The following is a 17178-nucleotide window of genomic DNA, read 5'->3' as shown; positions in this document are numbered from 1 at the left end:
CTGATCCTTTGCCTCTGACATTGAGCTTCCATTAGACGGCATGCCTCTCGGGCCCCTGGGGCTCCCTCCGGCCCCCGGTGGTCCTCCTCACTGTCTGGGGACGGACCCCCGCTGTCCTGGTCGCTGCCCCTCCATGTCCGCTCTGCTCTCCCGCTCTAGCCCTCCCGTGCCTGAGCGGTTCACACCCCGTCACCATAACGGCCTTGATGCGGGGAAGGGACACCACGTAGCTCTGGGTCCCACATCGAGAAATCAGCTTCAATGTTGAAACACTCTTGCAGCCACGCCATGAGGACTATTCTGTGCAAGGACAGAGCGCCCCCCGATGACAGACGCTCTGGAGGTGCCCTGGCCATGCTCCCGGGAGCCAGGGCCTCCCCGCCAGGACTCCCGCAGGTGCCAGGTCTAGGCCACGATGGCACTTCCCAGCCCCGTGTGACTCTCTGTCGCCACTTGGTGATGAGCTGCTGCGCTGTGTGTCCCTTCCAGGCCAGGGCGTTTGATGGCCAATGAAAGGCCACCAGGGCATTCTGCTGCTCACCGTGATGAGGGACAACACCTGAGGCGGGGTCTGCTGTGAGCAGATCCGGGGGTGGGGCCCATGCAGGGGAGACCTGCGGGCCTCCAGGGGACACAACGTCGGGGAGACACAGGCCCGGCCGTGTCAGCACAGACACGCGGATGGTCCTGGCCCAGGAGGATAAGCACGTGCCCAGGGGACGGGGCTGGGAAGGGGGACTGACTGGGAGAACCCGCCGTGCCGCGCAGCGGGGACAGGGAAGTGAGTTATCGGACACCGTGACAGCCGCCCGCTGGCCCCGCCGCACTGGGTGGACAGAAGGACCTACCATCACAGGAATTGTAGGGGACACCAGGGCGGATAGTTCTTTCTGCATCCGGGACCCGAGGCCAGGGCAGGAGCCAGTGCCGCCAGACAATATGACATGGCGGAAGAGAGCCTTCCAGAGGGTGGGGTCACAGGACCTGATGCTGCGGAAGGCGGTCATGTGGGCGCCCAGGCTGTTCCTCCCTGTCCGGTGGGGGCGGGGGGGTGGGGGGCTGAGTGGCGGGCACTGTCGTTTCCTGCCCGCCCTGCCCGCCAGCGGCTCGGTCAGCCCCACTTTTCAAGTTCCTTTCAAGTCTGTGGCTTTGTGTTTCTGCTTTAATTGCCCTAATTTCTGTGCTTCGGGTCATTTTGTAAGTAGCTGGCGTATAAATAACGCGTTGGGAAAGGCTTGCCGTCCATCCTGGTCACACCTGGCAAATAGCTAACCCACCCCCGCCCCCCGTGGGCTTCCTCGGCTGTAAGATGGGAGAAGAGGGGCGTCGGGGGAGGATTATAGGGTACAACCCCGTACGATGGTCAGCAAAGTGACAGGCACACAGTAGGTACTTCATAAGTGACAGCTGACATCAGAGGAACTTTTGAAGCAGGGCACTAACTTGCTATTTGTTACTGAAAGGAGCACCTGCTCCCAGCTGCCCCAGCTCCTTGTTCTGACACCGCGTCCCCCTCTCCGTGTCCGGGCGCAGCTCTGTCCTGCCCTCGGGCTCACCTACAAGGTCTGTCTGGAAAAGCACTTCGGGGCCGAGGAACCTCTCCTGGCCCAGCTCGACCTCCCGGCCGTCGGGCAGCTGGTATTTCTGGGCACGGGAGGCCGAGGGGGAGTCCGCTTTCTCCCTGTCAAAGTCCAAAGCCACATAGCAGCATTTCTCTTTCAAGTCCCGGATGCACTCCCGGTCCCCTGGGGATGAGGGAGAGGGCCAGGTGGAGCAGGGCATGGGCGGGAGACGCGCATTTTCCCGCGGGGGCACCTGCCCGGAGAGCCCCTCATGGTGCGGACGACCCAGCACAACTGGAGCTGCTCCTCCTTCCAGCTCACGTCGCGGCACCTCTTAACCTGCCATGTGGGCTGGGGCCCGGGTTATGGGAGAGGAGGCAGAACCTAGATGTCTGAACTGAGACGCAAGCGTTTGAAAAATGTCCGCCTCTGCAGGTCGTGGGCGAATCTGCTCCACGTGTGTCTCGGGGCTGGAACATCACACTCGGTGCCCCTGTCCTCTGAGGGAGGCATCCCAGCCCCACCTGCGGGCCACTCGCAGCTGCCCCTCCGCTGCCCAGGCCGGCCAGAGGCCCCGCACTGGAAATGTCTAGAAGGTTACACTCTGACCTTTCTGGGTGACTAATGGCAGGTTTTAGACCCAGCCGCGCCTTCTGGGGTCACAGTTAGAGATTTCATCTGCCACTGCTTTTTAGTGTGGATCAGTGGCACCCTGGCCCCTGCTCACGTGGAAATCAAACTGATTCTTCAGGCCACAGACATCTGGCTTGCACCCCGCTCACTCCACCTCGCCTGGTTGCAATGGAGATCGTTGTTCTTCATCACGGTGCTGAGGCACGGGCAGTAAAAGAAGGTCTGGGGAATGTGCGCTTAGCTCAGCTCCTCGCACAGGACACGCGCTGTGCAGCTCATCATTGATGTCATCATTTCATCTACTTCGCCACCACCATTGTCACCATCATCACCATCACCATCATCATCATCGCCACCATCACCATCACTATCACATCATCACCATCAACATTATCATCATCATCATCACCATCATCACCACCATCACCACCATCACCACCATCACCACCATCACCACCATCACCATCCTCACCATCATCACCATCACCATCCTCACCATCCTCACCATCACCATCCTCACTATTATCACCAACCAACTAGCAGAGATGGGTTGTGTCTAGAACGTGGATGATAGCAAGTAGCCTTAGCCTTATACTGAGGCCGTAGGTTGAACAAGCCAAAAACAATATCCCCCAGGGACTGGCTTATGGGGCCACAGTAGCAGCTCCCCACCTGTGCTCACCAACGAGTTCCCCTTCGCTGACAATAGGTGCAGGAGGTACAAGGTGATGTCCTGGCCTGCTAGGTCCATCTGCATGGTCGCCTGGTGCAGAGGACAGCCGTCGATGACAGGCACGAAGTGTGTCATTCCGTCTCCAGATCCGATGGTTGTTCCTGCAGAGGAGAGCACACCAGCATCACAGCACAAGGGACACAGCCACGCTCACCAACGGTCAAGCAGGCAGGGGCGAGGCGGGAGAGGGGGAACCATCGGAGGGGAGGCCAAGGGTCTGAGGAGCAAACTCCTCCCGCAGCAAGTGTGCCGGACGGAGGACACCAGGGTCAGACGCAGGGCTGACTGTTTCGGACAGAAAGTCTACAGACACCCTTATTAAACCAGGCATGCGGGTATTAGCAGCAGCTGCCACGGAGGGAGGGGCAGAAGAGTGTGTTCTGAACGCCTTCTTCTCAAAGGGCTGTCTGTGTGTTGGTGTGGGTGCTGGGACTCTCCGGAGGCCCTGGAATGTCACCATCATCACCACCTGAGTGCCGAAGAGGAGGCCGGGATTTCCGGCAGCCAGGGAAACTGGCCCCTCTTGGTGCTAGCCGGAAAGGGCGTGATGTGCTGATGGGGACACGTGGCCTCATTTGGTGTGAAGTGGCTTCTTCCAGAACCGCCCACAGCTGATTAGGGTCTGGGTAGTTGGCCTCTTTCCCCTGTTGAGCCAGGTAGTCAAAAACTTCAAGTTTAAAGGAAGCAAAACGAGTCAGGATGAGCAGGTCTAGCTAAGGTGGGGACAAGGAGTGCCCCCTCTTCAATCAGAAACACCTACAAAAGAGGACAAGTTTCAAGATGCTGGACATCGGGCAGCAAAGGACATGGTCCTGGGAGGCGGGCCACCTCGTGACAGACAACGGCCGGCCAGCACCCCTCGCGCGCACGGACGGAGAGCTCCTGAGCACAGTTTTCGCAAACTGACTCCGACAATATATCAAAAGGATAAGAGGCCATGACCATGTGGGTTATACCTCAAGAATGCAAGGTTGTTTTGACATCCAAAAATCAATCCATGTAATCCACCATAGGAGAGAACTAAGAGAGAAAATCCATATCATTACATCAATAGGTGCAGAAAATATGTGATGAGATTCGACATCCATTCGGTAAAAAAAACAGCTCGCCACCATCAGGAAGAATTCCCTCACATTGATCAAGGATGTCCATGAAAATCTACAGCTGACACTGAACTCTGGTAAGACAATGATTTCCCTCTAAAATCAGGAACAAGACAGATTTTGTGCTGGCAATTCTGTCCAGAGCAACCAGGCAAGAAAAAGCAACGAGAAGCATCCCATTTGGAAATAAAGAATTAAAACTATCTATAAATGCCATGATTAGCTAAGTAGGAAATCCTATTAAATCTACAAAAAAAACTACCAGCACAATGCATGAGTTTAGTTAGGGTCCCAGATACAATACCAATACACAAAACTCAATTGTTTCTATACACGAGCAATGAACAGCCTGAAACTGAGTAGAGACCGTACGTTGACACCCGGGAGACACCCGCCACATTCGTCGGCTGGAAGACTCGATGTTGCCAAGATATTAGTCCTCCCCCCATTGATCTGTAGACTCAGTGCAATTCCAATCAAAACCCAAAGACGCTTTTGGGCTAGAAATGGACAGACGGATGGGGAAATGGAGACGTCAGGAGCTTAGAGTGGCCAAGACGCTACCAAAGAGGAGAGGCCAGGCGTCACGCTAGCACGGCCTTGTTTCAGGACGTACAGAGCTACAGGGGTCAAGAGACTGTGTGCTGGGCACCTACAAATGGGTGGATGGGACAGAGAAGGACAGACACCTGCCGACACGTCACACACAAGGACACGTGACTTTCCAAAACCTGGGCAAAGGCAATTCGATGGAGGAGGCCTAGTCTTTCTAACCAACGACGCGGGAGCCACCGGACAGCCACACAAAAAAGCGTCCCTCGCGCCGTACGCTGGATGAAAACGTGTTCAAAATGGGTCAGAGCCTTCAATGTAGAACTAAAACATGACAAAACTTTCAGCTGAGAACATGTGAGAAGACCTCCGGGTTCAGCATGGATTTCTTAGCTATGACTCCAAAACACGGCCCACGGAACACCGAACGGCTACGTTGGACCTCATCAAAATGAAAAACTTCTGCGCGTCCAAGACACGGCGAGAAGTGAGAAGCGAAGCCACAGATGGAGCAAACACCCGCCCACACATCTGACAAAAGACGTCCCCAGGACGCCGAAGGAATTCCCCGCCCTCACGGATGCACAGCGCCGTGAAAACACCGGGCCGGACGCTTGAACAGACACTTGACTGGGGGAGACGTAGGGGCGGCACATAAACCCCCCACGACGTGCTCAGCATCACTGGCTGTTAGGGAAACGCACACCGAGCCCCCGTGCGATGCCGCCGCGCCCGTCGGAGTGGCTACAACCCAGAGGCCGACCGTTCCAAGTGCAGACAAGGACGTGGGGGGCTGGGGCGCTCACACAGGCCAGGAGCGATGCGAGCGGCTCAGACCGTCGCCTTGGCCACGAGCTCGGCGGGTTGGTTTGAAAGTTAAGCCGCCCCGCGCCTAGACATTTCCCAGACGAAACGGAAGCACCTGTCCGTGCCAGGCTCCGCACGGGGGTCCGCCCAGCCTTACTCACAAGGGCCCCGAGCCGGGAACCATCCAGGCGTCCGTCCCGTCCCAGCTCAGCTGGTAAGCGAGTCACGCCGCGCACTACGCCTGGGCAGGAGGAAGAGATGAGCTATGGGTACACGCACCACCCACGAAGCTCCGAAGAGCCTGCTGAGGGGAAGAAGCCACGTAAACGGCGCACATACCGAGGGGCCGCATCACTCAAGATTCCAGAAAACGCAGACTCATCCACTGGGACAGGCGGGACGGGGGGCAGCGGAGGGGGTGGGAGAGAGACGTCCAGAGGTGACGGGCGCGTTCATTGTCCCGACTGGACTGACGGCGTCGTGAGGGTGTCCCTGCGTCACAGCTCCTCACACCGTACATGTTAGCCACGGACAGGTGACAGCACATCCATCACCCCACAATACAGCTGCCAGGGAAACACCGAGAGCCGAGTGGGGGCAGAGTGTTCTCCCAGGAGGGGTGAAGGGGGAGGGGGGAGGGGCTGGCACGTGGACGTTTTGGGGGTTGCCCTCTTCTTTCCCATCTGCCGGGAGGGAGTGGGCAGCCGGAGCGAGGGGGCGGGCGGGGGCTCCTGGGGCCCAGGCTTCCACGGGCCGCTCACCCGAGGTCAGGCCAGAGGCGAAGAGAGAGAGGGCTCCTTGGTTGGCCAAATACAGGGCCGGCACGTTGAAGGTCTCAAACAGGATCTGCGGGGGCGCATGGGAAGCGCGGCCAGGCGGGTGTCACTTGGAGGAGGCGCCTGGCTCCCCAGAGAGGCGCCACCAACGGGGCCAGGAAGCCTGCATACGTCACCCCAGCTCTGCCCGCCTGAGCTCCGGACCCCGTATCCCAGCCCATAAAACGGGCTCCCACCCCTCCCAGGCACCTCACGGGACATGATCCACCGTGGACCCCGATGGGGACAGTGCGGAACTGCCTGTGGCTCTGGGAAGCCACTCCCTCCTGCTCCCTCAGGGAAGGGGGGCAGACCTGACGGAAACGCCAGCACTGAGACTCGGGGTGACCGGCGTGTTTCAGCTACCGAAACCACAGAAGCTAATGGCCGCGTGTTACCTGCAGGCCAGGCACGTGGTCCCGGCGTGGCGTGGCCAGGACAAATCCCCTGGGTGACAGGAGGGACTGAGCCTATTTTTTCTGCCTTTGGTGACTGCCCTCAGGTGTGTGCCATTGGACCCCCCTTGTCCACAGAGACCGGGACGGGGGGGCATGGGAGGGCGCAGGTGGCCAGGGCGGGACATGAGCATGGGCTGCTGGGCAGGACGGGGCTCTGGCTGGGCGACAGGCGGTTCTCCCGCACGGTGGGGACACTGTGGTCTGCAAGGCGAAGGGCTCTTCTGATGGCAGGACGCAACACCGCCCCAGGCGTGGTGGGAGCCGACTTAGTCAGGAGCAGCTGCCGGGCCGCTGAGGCTGCAGTCGGGGGGTGGCGGGGACGTGCAGAGATAGGCTGGGTGGGCGGCACCACGGTGTGGGTGACAGTTAATTTCATGTGTCAACTCGACTGGATGGTGGGGGTGGAGCACCAGCCAGCCGGGCCGTCATCTTTCTGGGTGCGTCTGTGAGGGTGTTTCTGGGAGGGAGTCACACTTACGGGGGCACGGAGTGAAGCAGATTGCCCCCCACCACAGTGGGGGTGGGCCTCGTCCAATCAGGCAGAGGTCTGAATAGAACTAAAAGTCTGACCTTCCCCCACCCCCCACACAAGAGGGAACTCCTTCTGCCTAATGACCTTTGAATGGGGACGTTGGTTTTCCCAGCCTTTGGATCGGAACGTCCACCCTCGGCTCCAGCGGGCTCCGGCGGGCTGACCCACCCCGGGACGTGTGAGCATCCATGGGCACATGAGCCAGTTCCTCATAGCCCGTCTCTTCCTGCACACTCATCTCCTGCGGTTCTGTTTCTCTGGGGACCCTGAGACAGTCCGGGGACAGCACGTCCCTCGGGGCGAGGGACATCCCACCCCACTCCCCTCTGTCCAGCACAGGGGCCCCAACAGGCCCGTGGTGTTCTCAAAGCGGGGACCTCTGGCTGGTGAGGCTCAGGGGATTGAGCCCCGGCCTGTGAACCAAAGGGTTGCAGGTTCGATTCCCAGTCAGGGCACGTGCCCGGGTTAGAGGCCAGGTCCCCGGTTGGGGGCGTGAGAGGCAGCCGCACATGGATGTTTCTCTCCCTCTCTTTCTCCCTCCCTTCCCCTCTCTCAGAGCGGCGACCTGCTGTCTGCGGGCTGTGAGCTCCAGGCTTGGCCCACACGGAGCCCAGCTGTGGCCCACGTCTGTGACTCCCTGTCCACGAGGGGAGGAGGTTCCACGGGCCCCTGGGGGCTTTGACTGAATGAGGAGGCCACTGGCACCTGTGCTGTGATTCATAGGGTCTGTTTTGAGGTCGCAGCAGGAGCCTCCTACGGTACAGACGGCACCGTGGGCCGCTGGGGCTGAGCTCGGGGTCTCCGCTCACTGAGGGAGGCACCGCTGGGCTCTGGGACGTGGGGCCAGCTCATGGACCCCCGCTGTTTGCTTAATTCACTCACTGAAGTCCTCATTGGGGGGAGCCTAAGGGCATCCGGGACGCAGGCGACCAGCCAGCAGCCCTGTAGCCCCCTCCCCGCCTGCGCCCCATCTGCACGAGGAGGGGCCACCCCTTTCACCAGCCTGCACCCTGACGGGCTCCACCATCCAGTGCAATCCGGTTCAACCCGATCAGCACACACCACCAGCTCCTTCCTTCCGGGGGCCCACCCAGGGTGAGGCTCCAAGTTGCAGGGCTCCAGGGCCCTGCAGTTGGGGCAGACATCCGGACAGGAGCCACCGCACGACGGAGCCGAGGACAGGGCCGTGGAGCCAGACCACGGGGTCCCGGCGGGTCTGTAGCCCCCCGCCCCGTGCCCTTGGCCAAACTGCTTATGTGCCTGACCCTCAATTTCTGCTCTGCGGCACAGAGGCTAACGGCCGCCCTGCAGCTGTGGGTGAAATGACAGAACGCGCGGGAACCTCAGCCCCCGCTCGGCCCGCCGACACGCCCTCGTGGGAGCCGCTCTCGCCGGGGTCTGCGTCCTACTGAGCAAAGGGAACAGGACGCCCCCAGGGAGGCCCACTCCCTGGCGCCCGCCCCCCGCCTGGCCTCTTACCTGTGACGCTTTCTCTTTGCTGGATGTGGTGTTTAAGGGCGGCTCCATGAGCGTCAGAGGGTGCTGCTCCGGGGCGACATGGAGCACCCGGTAGAAGGTGTGATGCCAGATCTGGGGGGTGGGGACACGGGAGGCACGTGCATGAGCTCAGCGCCCCGACACATGGCACACTGTCCGCACCGTGAGCGCCTTCCCCGGGCGCATGCGACGGGAGTCAGCGGGGAAGGCGGTGTGGCTTTGCAGGGGTCTCAGCCTCAGTCCGTGGGCGTGGCCGCCACAGGACAGGGAGCTCGGGCCCATCGACGGGCCTCGTGGTCTCCCCAGGGGACAGGCTCCGGCCCCGAGATGACAGGGGGCCCATGATTCAGTGAGGGGAGCAGGCCCCCTGAGAGCACAGGGTGCAGACCCGGCCGAGGTCCCGATGCCCCTGCTCCCCAGGCGCTGGACCAGTGACTAGGCCTTCGCGAGTCTGTCTCCCGGGTGGTAACGGGGACAGCGCTCCCCACCTTCTAGCGGATGAGGACGGGACCACATGACTGTCACAGAAAGTGCAGGGATGCGTTTCCTGGGCCACATGACAAAGCCCCATGGACGGCGGCTCAGCCCACAGACATTAACGTCGCCCGTCCTGGAGGCGGGAAGCCCAAGATCAAGGTGTCGGCAGGGACCGCGAGCTGCAGCCTCTGCGGGACGTCCCTTCCCAGGTGCCGCAGCGGCAGGGGCCCTGTGACCAGGGGGCACTGCACAAGCCACAGCCTACCTTCTCCATGTGGTCCCAGCTGGTGACGGTGGCCCGGGAGACGGCGCGCAGCAGGCTGAGCTTCTCTCGCCGGCTCTGAGCCTCGCCGCCCATGAACCAGTCCCCCTCGTCCAGTCCCACCAGTGGACCCTGGAGAACACAGGCGGGTCAGGTCCGCACTCCGGAGGGGCTCCCCGGCGCTCAGCCTGCACCTGTGGCCCCACCAGCCGTGATGGGGGCCGTGACCTGCTGGCGGGGGCGGCTCTGGGAAAATGCCCGTGACAGGTTTCAGCAAATGACCTGCAAGGTTAACATGCTCCCGAGGGACCCCTGCTGGGACGCTCCTGCGGCCCACAGTGAGATGGGGGACACGGGGGTGACCGCAGAGAGGGCAAGGGGGGAAGGGACCGTGTGCAGGGAGAGGGTCTGCACTTTAACTTAATTTCTGCCATTTTAAGGGAGAGGAACCTAGCTACCTTCAGGCCAAACCATTCCCTCTGTCACTGAGAGGGGACCTGCCGGCTGGTCCCTGCGTCAGTCTGGGCCCGCCTCCAAGCAGACACCAAGACAGGGTTGCGGGAGGGAGAGAGGGTGCGGGGGGTACCACCCCCCAGGAGAGGCCTGAGCCGGGGTGCAGCAGAGAGGGCTGGGAGGGGCCCCGGAAGCACCCGGCCGCCGACGGGAGGCTGGGCGAGGTCGTGGGGAGTTCTAGAGCCAAAGCCATTATCGGAGCGGCCCTGCCACGCTCAGTCGTTGGCCTCGGTGTCATGACAGAATGCCGCCTCTACGGTGCCGAGGGGCAGGGCCGCGCGGGTGCGAGGCCACCACAGTGCCGCGCTGCGACGGTGCTGGGGATTTCAGGGACAGGCCCTCTCTGGAGGCCGCCACAGCTGATCGGCACGGAGCTTCTCTATCTTAGGGACCCGTCGTTTGGGCAGAGAGGTGTGGACGTGGACGTGGGGTGAGATGCCCCCACCACAAGCCCCGGGCTGCTGCTGGGCTTCTGGGAGCCTCCACCCTGTTGCCGGTCACAGGGGACAGTGACATCCACGCCGTTCCTCGGGCAGGGCTGTTCCGGGGCTCGGCACCGGGTGGAGTCAGCCCCCCAGCGCCCCCAGTTCTTGCATGACAATAAGAGGCAGGGGAGAAAGCCCTACAGACAGAGCACCGCCCAGCACCCGCCGTCCTGCCCCTCCCCTGCCGTCTTCCGTCCTGGAGGCTGAGTGTCAGTCGCCACTGGGGACAAGGGGGCCCCTGTGTATCTTAAAGGTACAGCTGCTTCCCAGTGTCCACCCGCTCTTGAAACTGGGAAAAGTAAAAACTACCCCGCTGGCGGCAGGATCCTCCTGCACGACCATCCGCCCTTCTAACTTAGCTCACCGGCCAGCGTCCTCTAAGTGCAGCTCTCACAGAGTGGCCCCAGCTTTGTACATCAGTTTAGAAGTAGAAACCCGTGGCCCCGCAGCCTGGCTGAGGCAGAGACCGGGGGTGGGGGGGCCTGCCCTCTGCATTTACCTCGCCGAGCGCCTGGGACCCCGATGCCGCTGACCCTGGCCCCCCGCCTGCCTGCTCTGAGGTTCTCATGGGCCAGCCCACGGGAGGGGATGGGGCAGTTGGCCCGGCGGCCACCTCTGGGCTGAGCAGCACCCAGGGTGGGGGCACCCCGTCACTCACATCATGCCGAAGTTTCCCCAGGATGGTCGGGTACACAGCCAGGGGCGCCTCTGTCCCCGAGAAGCCCACCTTGCTGAAGCCAGAGCCGTAGTCGCAGACAAGGGGCACATTCATGGTGCTGCGTGTGACCAGGACGGGACTGCGGGGAGACAGGACAGTTGTTCATGTCGTTTGCATGGCGCTCGACCTGGGACAGGCGTGGCCCTGGGCTCTGAGCTCGCAGGATGCACAGTGTCCTTCCTGTGGCCTTGCAGGGGGCTTCCCACACCCAGGGCTGGGCCCTGCTGGGGGGCAAGCCACTGTCCGGGTGCTGTGGGCCACTTGCTGGGAAGGGTGGGCTTTTAGGTGACCCCTGACACGGGGCGACCCTGGAGAAGGGAGGCCATGGGTGAGCGCCCCCGAACATTCTTTTTCCTCTTTTTATTTAATCCTCACCTGAGGATATGTTTATTGATTTGAAAGAGAAAAAAAAAACTTCAATGTTAGAGAGAAACATCGATCCACTGCCTCCTGTACATGCCCTGGCCAGGGATCGAACCAGCCACCCGGGCATGTGCCCTGACTGGGAATCGAACCCACAACCCTTAGGTTATGGGACGACATGCCAACCAACGGCGCCACCCTGGCCAGGGCGGAAGCAGTATTTTTTAATAGCTAGAGAAAGAGCGTGAGAAGAAGTGTCAGAGAAAACACGTCCTGGCTGGTGTGGTCAGTGGACTGAGTGCTGGCCTGTGAACCAAGAGTCGCTGGTTCGATTCCCAGTCAGGGCGCAGGCCTGGGTTGCGGGCCGGATCCCTGGTTGGGGGTGCATGAGAGGCAACCACACACTGATGTTCCTCTCCCTCTCTTTCTCCTTCCTTTCCTTTCTCTCAAAAAATAAATAAAATATTTTTTAAAAGAGAGAAAACACAATACCACTAACGTTCATAAGGAGCCCGAAGTGCCCCTGCTCCCGATGCCCACGGCCTGGCCGCAGCCCCCTCACTCTCACCGTGAGCCCCCGGGGAGAGGCGCGACCCCTGTGGGCCTGACTCTCAAGGGGGCTTCTGGTTATTCAGCAATCGTTGGTCTTGCTCAGTGACATTTTCTCACCCTGATGAAAAACGAAGATTCCAAAAGAGTTTAATTAAACAGGGAAATATCCATCCCAAGGCAGAGCCGCTGGAACAAAGAACCACGTGACAGGGGCCCCAGCGTGGCCGCCATGCACCTGCCACCCCCCGGGGGAAGAAGACTGTCCCCTGTGACCGAGTACCCGGCGGCCCGAGCCCATGGAACACCGTCTGCAAACACACACGCACCTCCAGGAAGCCACACCTCTCTGCCTCCCTAACCCGGGCCTGGGTGCAAGGCAGCCTTTCCTGGCGGCTCAGGCAGGCAGCACGCACAACAATTGCACTGTGCTGTCACAGCGGTGACCTCAGGGGGCCAGTCCCAGCCTGAGGGGCCCTGCCTGCCCCCTCCGGGTGTTAGGTTTGCCTTCCCACCTCTTCTGTACACACTCCTTGGTTTGGAGCATGTGACCCTCCAAGGATGAGTCCTGCCCAGGACAGCGGGGGCCCCAGCCCCCGCCCAACCCCCCAGAGGCCTTCACCGGGATGGAGGGCTGGAGAGAGCTGGAACCAGGCGGCAGAGCTGTCCTCAGCCCTGGGCAGGGGCGGTGACAGCTGGAAGGGGCCCAGGTGTCCTGCCCTAGACAGGCAGGGACCTTGGTGGTGGGACACCTGGCCCTTCACTGAAAGCTGGGCGCAGGCCAGGGGCGGCTCCGAGGGGACTCCGCTTGCGCGCCATCCAGGTGACCTGTCTGGAACCGGCTGGACATAGAGGCACACGGCACTGCCTATGCCTTTCGGGACTGGTCGTGGGGACCACGCTCCAGCCTCGCTTCCGTTCGTCTGGGACCCGGTTCCTAACGCCACCTCCACAGACACTTCAGAATGGCCACCTGGGTGTGGACTGCCATCCCCATGAACGGGCCCAGCTGGAGAAACCCTCGCTTTCCTCCAGTCTGCTGCTCTCAGTGCCAAGGGCTTGGAAAGTGACAGCGCAGGACTGTTCCAATTCTTACGAAGAGGTAGGAGGCTCCGTAGGACCAGGAGCCGGGAGCCGGGAGCAGAAAGGGCTCCAGAGCCAGGCGTATGGCTGCAAACCCTGTGTCACTGCCACCCCGAGAGAATGGACCGAGACCCAAAGTTTCCTTCTCCCCCAGCAGGAAGTGGGGGGAGCAGCGAACCCCAGACCAGTTCCCGGGGTTGGGGTGCTGAGTGAGTCACCACATGGACAGGACGGGGGAAGGGCCTGTCCCAGGTCGGCGCTCAGTAAATGCTGGTCGCCATTTAGCGCATGGGCTTTGTGGCTCCCGTGGGCCATCGGCTCCGGGGACTCTCGGGGCCACCAGCACCCAGAGGGTCTCTACAGAAAGCTAGGGCAGCAGCTGCCCCACCGGGACTTCCCTCCAAGGGGCCCCCATCCTCTGTGCAGCGGGGTGGGGTGCCTCGCGCTTCGCTTTCCTCACGCGGAGCTATACTGGGTGCCTATAACAAAGCGCATGCGTGTTCGGTGACGGTGGGGGGACTTCCCTCATCCGCCCGCGCCTGTGACAACATCAAGACATGGACAGTGTCCCGTCCCCAGAAGGTGTGCCTGGCCCCTACCCCGGCCCCGGCCCCGGCCCCAGGTGTCCGTCCTCTGTCTTTGCAGTATGACCCGTGAGCCGGCCACATGCTACGTGTCCTGGGGGCCTGGGGTTTCTGCCCCGGGCCGGGGAGTCTTCCCTCCTGTGCTGACACTGCTTATGTGTGCTGCGCTGGCCCGCGCCGGTGCCTGGCTTCCGGGAACCCGCACGGCTGTCCCCAGGAGTGGGACCCGGAGTAGGACCCGGAGTGGGACGGCCGGCTCCCGGAGAGGCTGCCAGACACTTCCCCTGAGGGCTGCGCCCACGTGCACCCCCGTGTCCCCACGAGCTGGCGCGCAGCCCTGCCCCTCCGTGCAACAAAGCAAAACGAAACGACCGCCTTACCTGGAGCGCGTCCTTTTCTGCGGGTCAAGCCCGTCCCCGGCCCCGCACGCGCGCTCCCTCTGGTGGCCGGAAGCGTCGTTGCACGTACCTTCCGACCCGCCTTTGCCGACTCGGGGTTTCCTCCGGAGACCGTGTTCTTGGTTCCCCGCTTCTCTTTCTTCCGTGGTCCGTGCGCCCCTTGTCCTGATCAGGAAATCTTCGCCTCTCCAAGATCAGTCTCCCGCTTTTCCAGGTCTTCTTGGCTTACCTGCGACGTTCAGGTGAGTGGTCCATCTCAAGTGTTCTCTATGCTGTGAGCTGCAGTCAAGATTGATTTTTCTCCGGGGGGTGCCCACGTGACCCAAAAGCCTGTACCTATTACTTTTAAATTAAAAATTTGCTCTCTGAAAGCCGTCCCTCCCCTGCGCCTTGCGAGGCTCCTTGTCCGGTGGCCCCGGCTCCCATACGTACGCGCACGGAGCATGTCCCTTCCTCCCGGGCTCTCACCACGTCCTCCCACGAACTGCCGTTTTCGGGGCACAGCGTCTTCCACTTTTTAAAAGCACCTTTGGTTCTAAGTGTTTCTTGGCTTCGGATGCTTTAGTAAACAGTTTCCCAAAAAGTCCTCCTCTCCCCAGTTAATTTTTTGGCGCTAGGATAGCAATGAAGGAGGCGTTTGCACACTGACCTGGGGTCCTGCCATCGTGATAAACTCACGTAACAGCCCCCCTCGCTGTTCTAGACGCCTTCGGGTGGCCGCTTGTGCCAGGCGGTCCCCAAGGCCGTCCCAGGATAAACCCCACTTGGGGTGACGCCTTAGACAGTGGAAAGGTCGCGGGATTCAACGTGCTAATGGGAGCCTAAGTCTGCTTTGCATCAGGTATGGAGTGCAGCTTTGTTCTAACGTCCTTGCCAGCTTCCCCTCCGAGGGCCAACGCGCCTCCAGACACGAGCTGCGATGCGTCCTCCGAGGCCTGAGAAAACGTGTGTGACAACGTGGGCAGTTTCTTTACAAACTTGGATCGAATCCACCAGTCAGTGCATCTGGGCCTGGTAGTTTCTCCATCGGGACATTTTAAAATAAAGAATTCCATTTCTTTGACTGGGAAGAGGGCCACTCAGATTTTCGGTTTCTTCTGCCGTCCATTGTGGCAAAGTATGTTTCTCAAAACTGATGGTTGGTTCCCATTTCGCCTCAGAATTACCAGGATTACTGGCAGCGAGCTGAGCCCCCCAACAGCTTCCCCGCTTCCCCCGTCTCGGGGACCCGCCCCCCCATCCTCTGCTCCTGTCCAGGGTCTGAAAGCCCTGTCTCGGGCCACTGCTCAGTTGCAGTTGCTCACCCATCAGAATTCATTTCCGCTTTGCCTTCCCGTACCTCTGGAGAACTCCAGGAGGAGAGGCAGAGCCGCTGTCGGGAAGGGAGATGCCGCTCCAGGTGCCACAGCCGGGGCAGGCGGCGCGGGGCGGGGGGCACCGATACAGCCTCCCTGCAGGGCTCCTCCCCAAAGGGAGGCGGGACCAGCGTGGGAAGCTCACAGCAAACAGCCACCATTGGCCTGCCGGGGCCGGGAGCTACATGTCGTTTGATACGACACCCTGTAGTTCGCGGGAAGTGGGGGTGGCTTTCCCGGCGCTGCTGCGGGCTGTCAGTTGTGGCTGCCAGGTTGCCAGGTGGCAGTTAAATTGTTGGCGCAGGAAGGGTGGGGTTTCTTGCACCGCCCACCCCCCCACCCCACACCCAGTTCTGACTCCTTGGCTGGAGGATGCTGGTGGCGGATTATAACCCCCGCAGCCCACAGCCCGAGGGGGAGCGCGCGCCCTCTGCCCACGGGTGGCTGCAAGTGCGCCGCAACTCACTCAAGGCCACAGCCCTGGGAGCTCGTCCAAGTCCAAGTCCAAGTCCGCTTGGCCGGTTCCACGCCTGGAAATGCCCGTCGTCCGTGGCCGAGACCCAGACTCCGAGCCCGCGAACCTTGTGCCGGGAGAGGCTGAAGCTCAGCACCGCGGCCCTGACCCCACGCAGGTTTCCTCCTGGAGGAGGCGGGCACCTCTGCGTCCGGGGCAGGGGCCCCACTGAAGGTGCCGTCGGGCTCCTCACCAGCCCTGTCCTGGGGGTGTCCACACCTCACGCCGCTGAGGGGACAGAGCTCTTACCTGAGGGGCGCCCCCTCTGGCCCCCAGGGAGCCCTTGCTGTCACTTCGGTACCAGCCCCCAGACCACAGACCCGCAGCCCTTCCCCAGGGGGGTACGCAGGGGACCAGACCGCCCTCCGAGGGGCCCAGGGTCTGTGGCCTGAGAACATAATTGTGGGGGGACATGGGACAACTGTAATAGAACAATTTAAAAAATGAATGAAAAAAAAGAAGGTAATATACTTGGTAAGTGGAGAAGGCCAGCCTCTCCCAGTCTCACTGGGCAGAGGTGGGTGCTGGGGCACCCTGCCCTTGCCTGAGGAGGGGCTGGCCTCACCCACGCAGGCGTCCACAGCGGGGTGAGCAGGGCGGTGACGTGGGGCAGGGGGTGCCAGGCGTTTGCTGAGCACATGGCACTGGAGACAGACGCCAGCACACGCAGACCTTGTGGCTGAGACAGGCAGGCCCAAGGCAGGAGTAGGATTCCCCCAGAAGGGCCGAGACACACTCTCTACAGCCGGGCCGGCCACTACTAACCACCCTCACTTTTCCTCAAACGAGGGAGCCGAGGCACAGAGAGGGCAAGTCACCTGCCCGGGGTCACACCGCCACGGGCCGGGGAAGCCGGGTCTGAGCTCACCACCGCCCCACTCCCGCCTCCTCAGAATGGACCTGCTCAGTGTCTGAAGAAGAAAAGGTGGGGCCCACGTTAGTCACAGTCACCCAGGGCCGTGGTGCCGGCCCCGCTGGTATTCGAGTCACTCAGACGGCTTGTGACAAACGTGGTGCCTGGGACCCATCAGGCCCGAGCTGGCGTGGGCAGGGTGGGGCCCTGGCACTGGGAACCTGGCCCCAGTCATCCCGGGGGGGTGGGGGGCCGCCCTGATCCCTGCAGGCTGTTCAGGAGGCCGCCTGTCTTTGGCCTGTTGCAACCTGAAGAAGGGGAGTCACCGCCCT

General features: G+C 61.5%; 1 protein-coding gene across 1 annotated transcript; it reads right to left on the bottom strand.

The window, feature by feature from the left end:
• Window positions 1–708: 708 nt before the first annotated feature.
• Window positions 709–11219, bottom strand: LOC150017369 (actin, alpha cardiac muscle-like). The gene is made up of 7 exons (XM_090291739.1): window positions 11088–11219; window positions 9435–9563; window positions 8675–8785; window positions 6152–6236; window positions 2868–3029; window positions 1470–1745; window positions 709–968 (listed from the first exon to the last, which is right to left on the bottom strand). The coding sequence occupies exons 1-7, from the start codon at window positions 11199–11201 to the stop codon at window positions 787–789; spliced, it is 1059 nt and encodes a 352-aa protein (XP_090147865.1). The 5' UTR covers window positions 11202–11219; the 3' UTR covers window positions 709–786.
• Window positions 11220–17178: the final 5959 nt, after the last annotated feature.

This window comes from Furipterus horrens, unplaced genomic scaffold (genome assembly GCF_987537825.1).
Source record: "Furipterus horrens unplaced genomic scaffold, mFurHor1.1.pri manual_scaffold_2, whole genome shotgun sequence".
Taxonomy (NCBI): Eukaryota; Metazoa; Chordata; class Mammalia; order Chiroptera; family Furipteridae; genus Furipterus; species Furipterus horrens.
The sequence above is the reverse complement of the archived record's forward strand: the minus strand, read 5'-3'. Positions and strand labels throughout refer to the sequence as shown.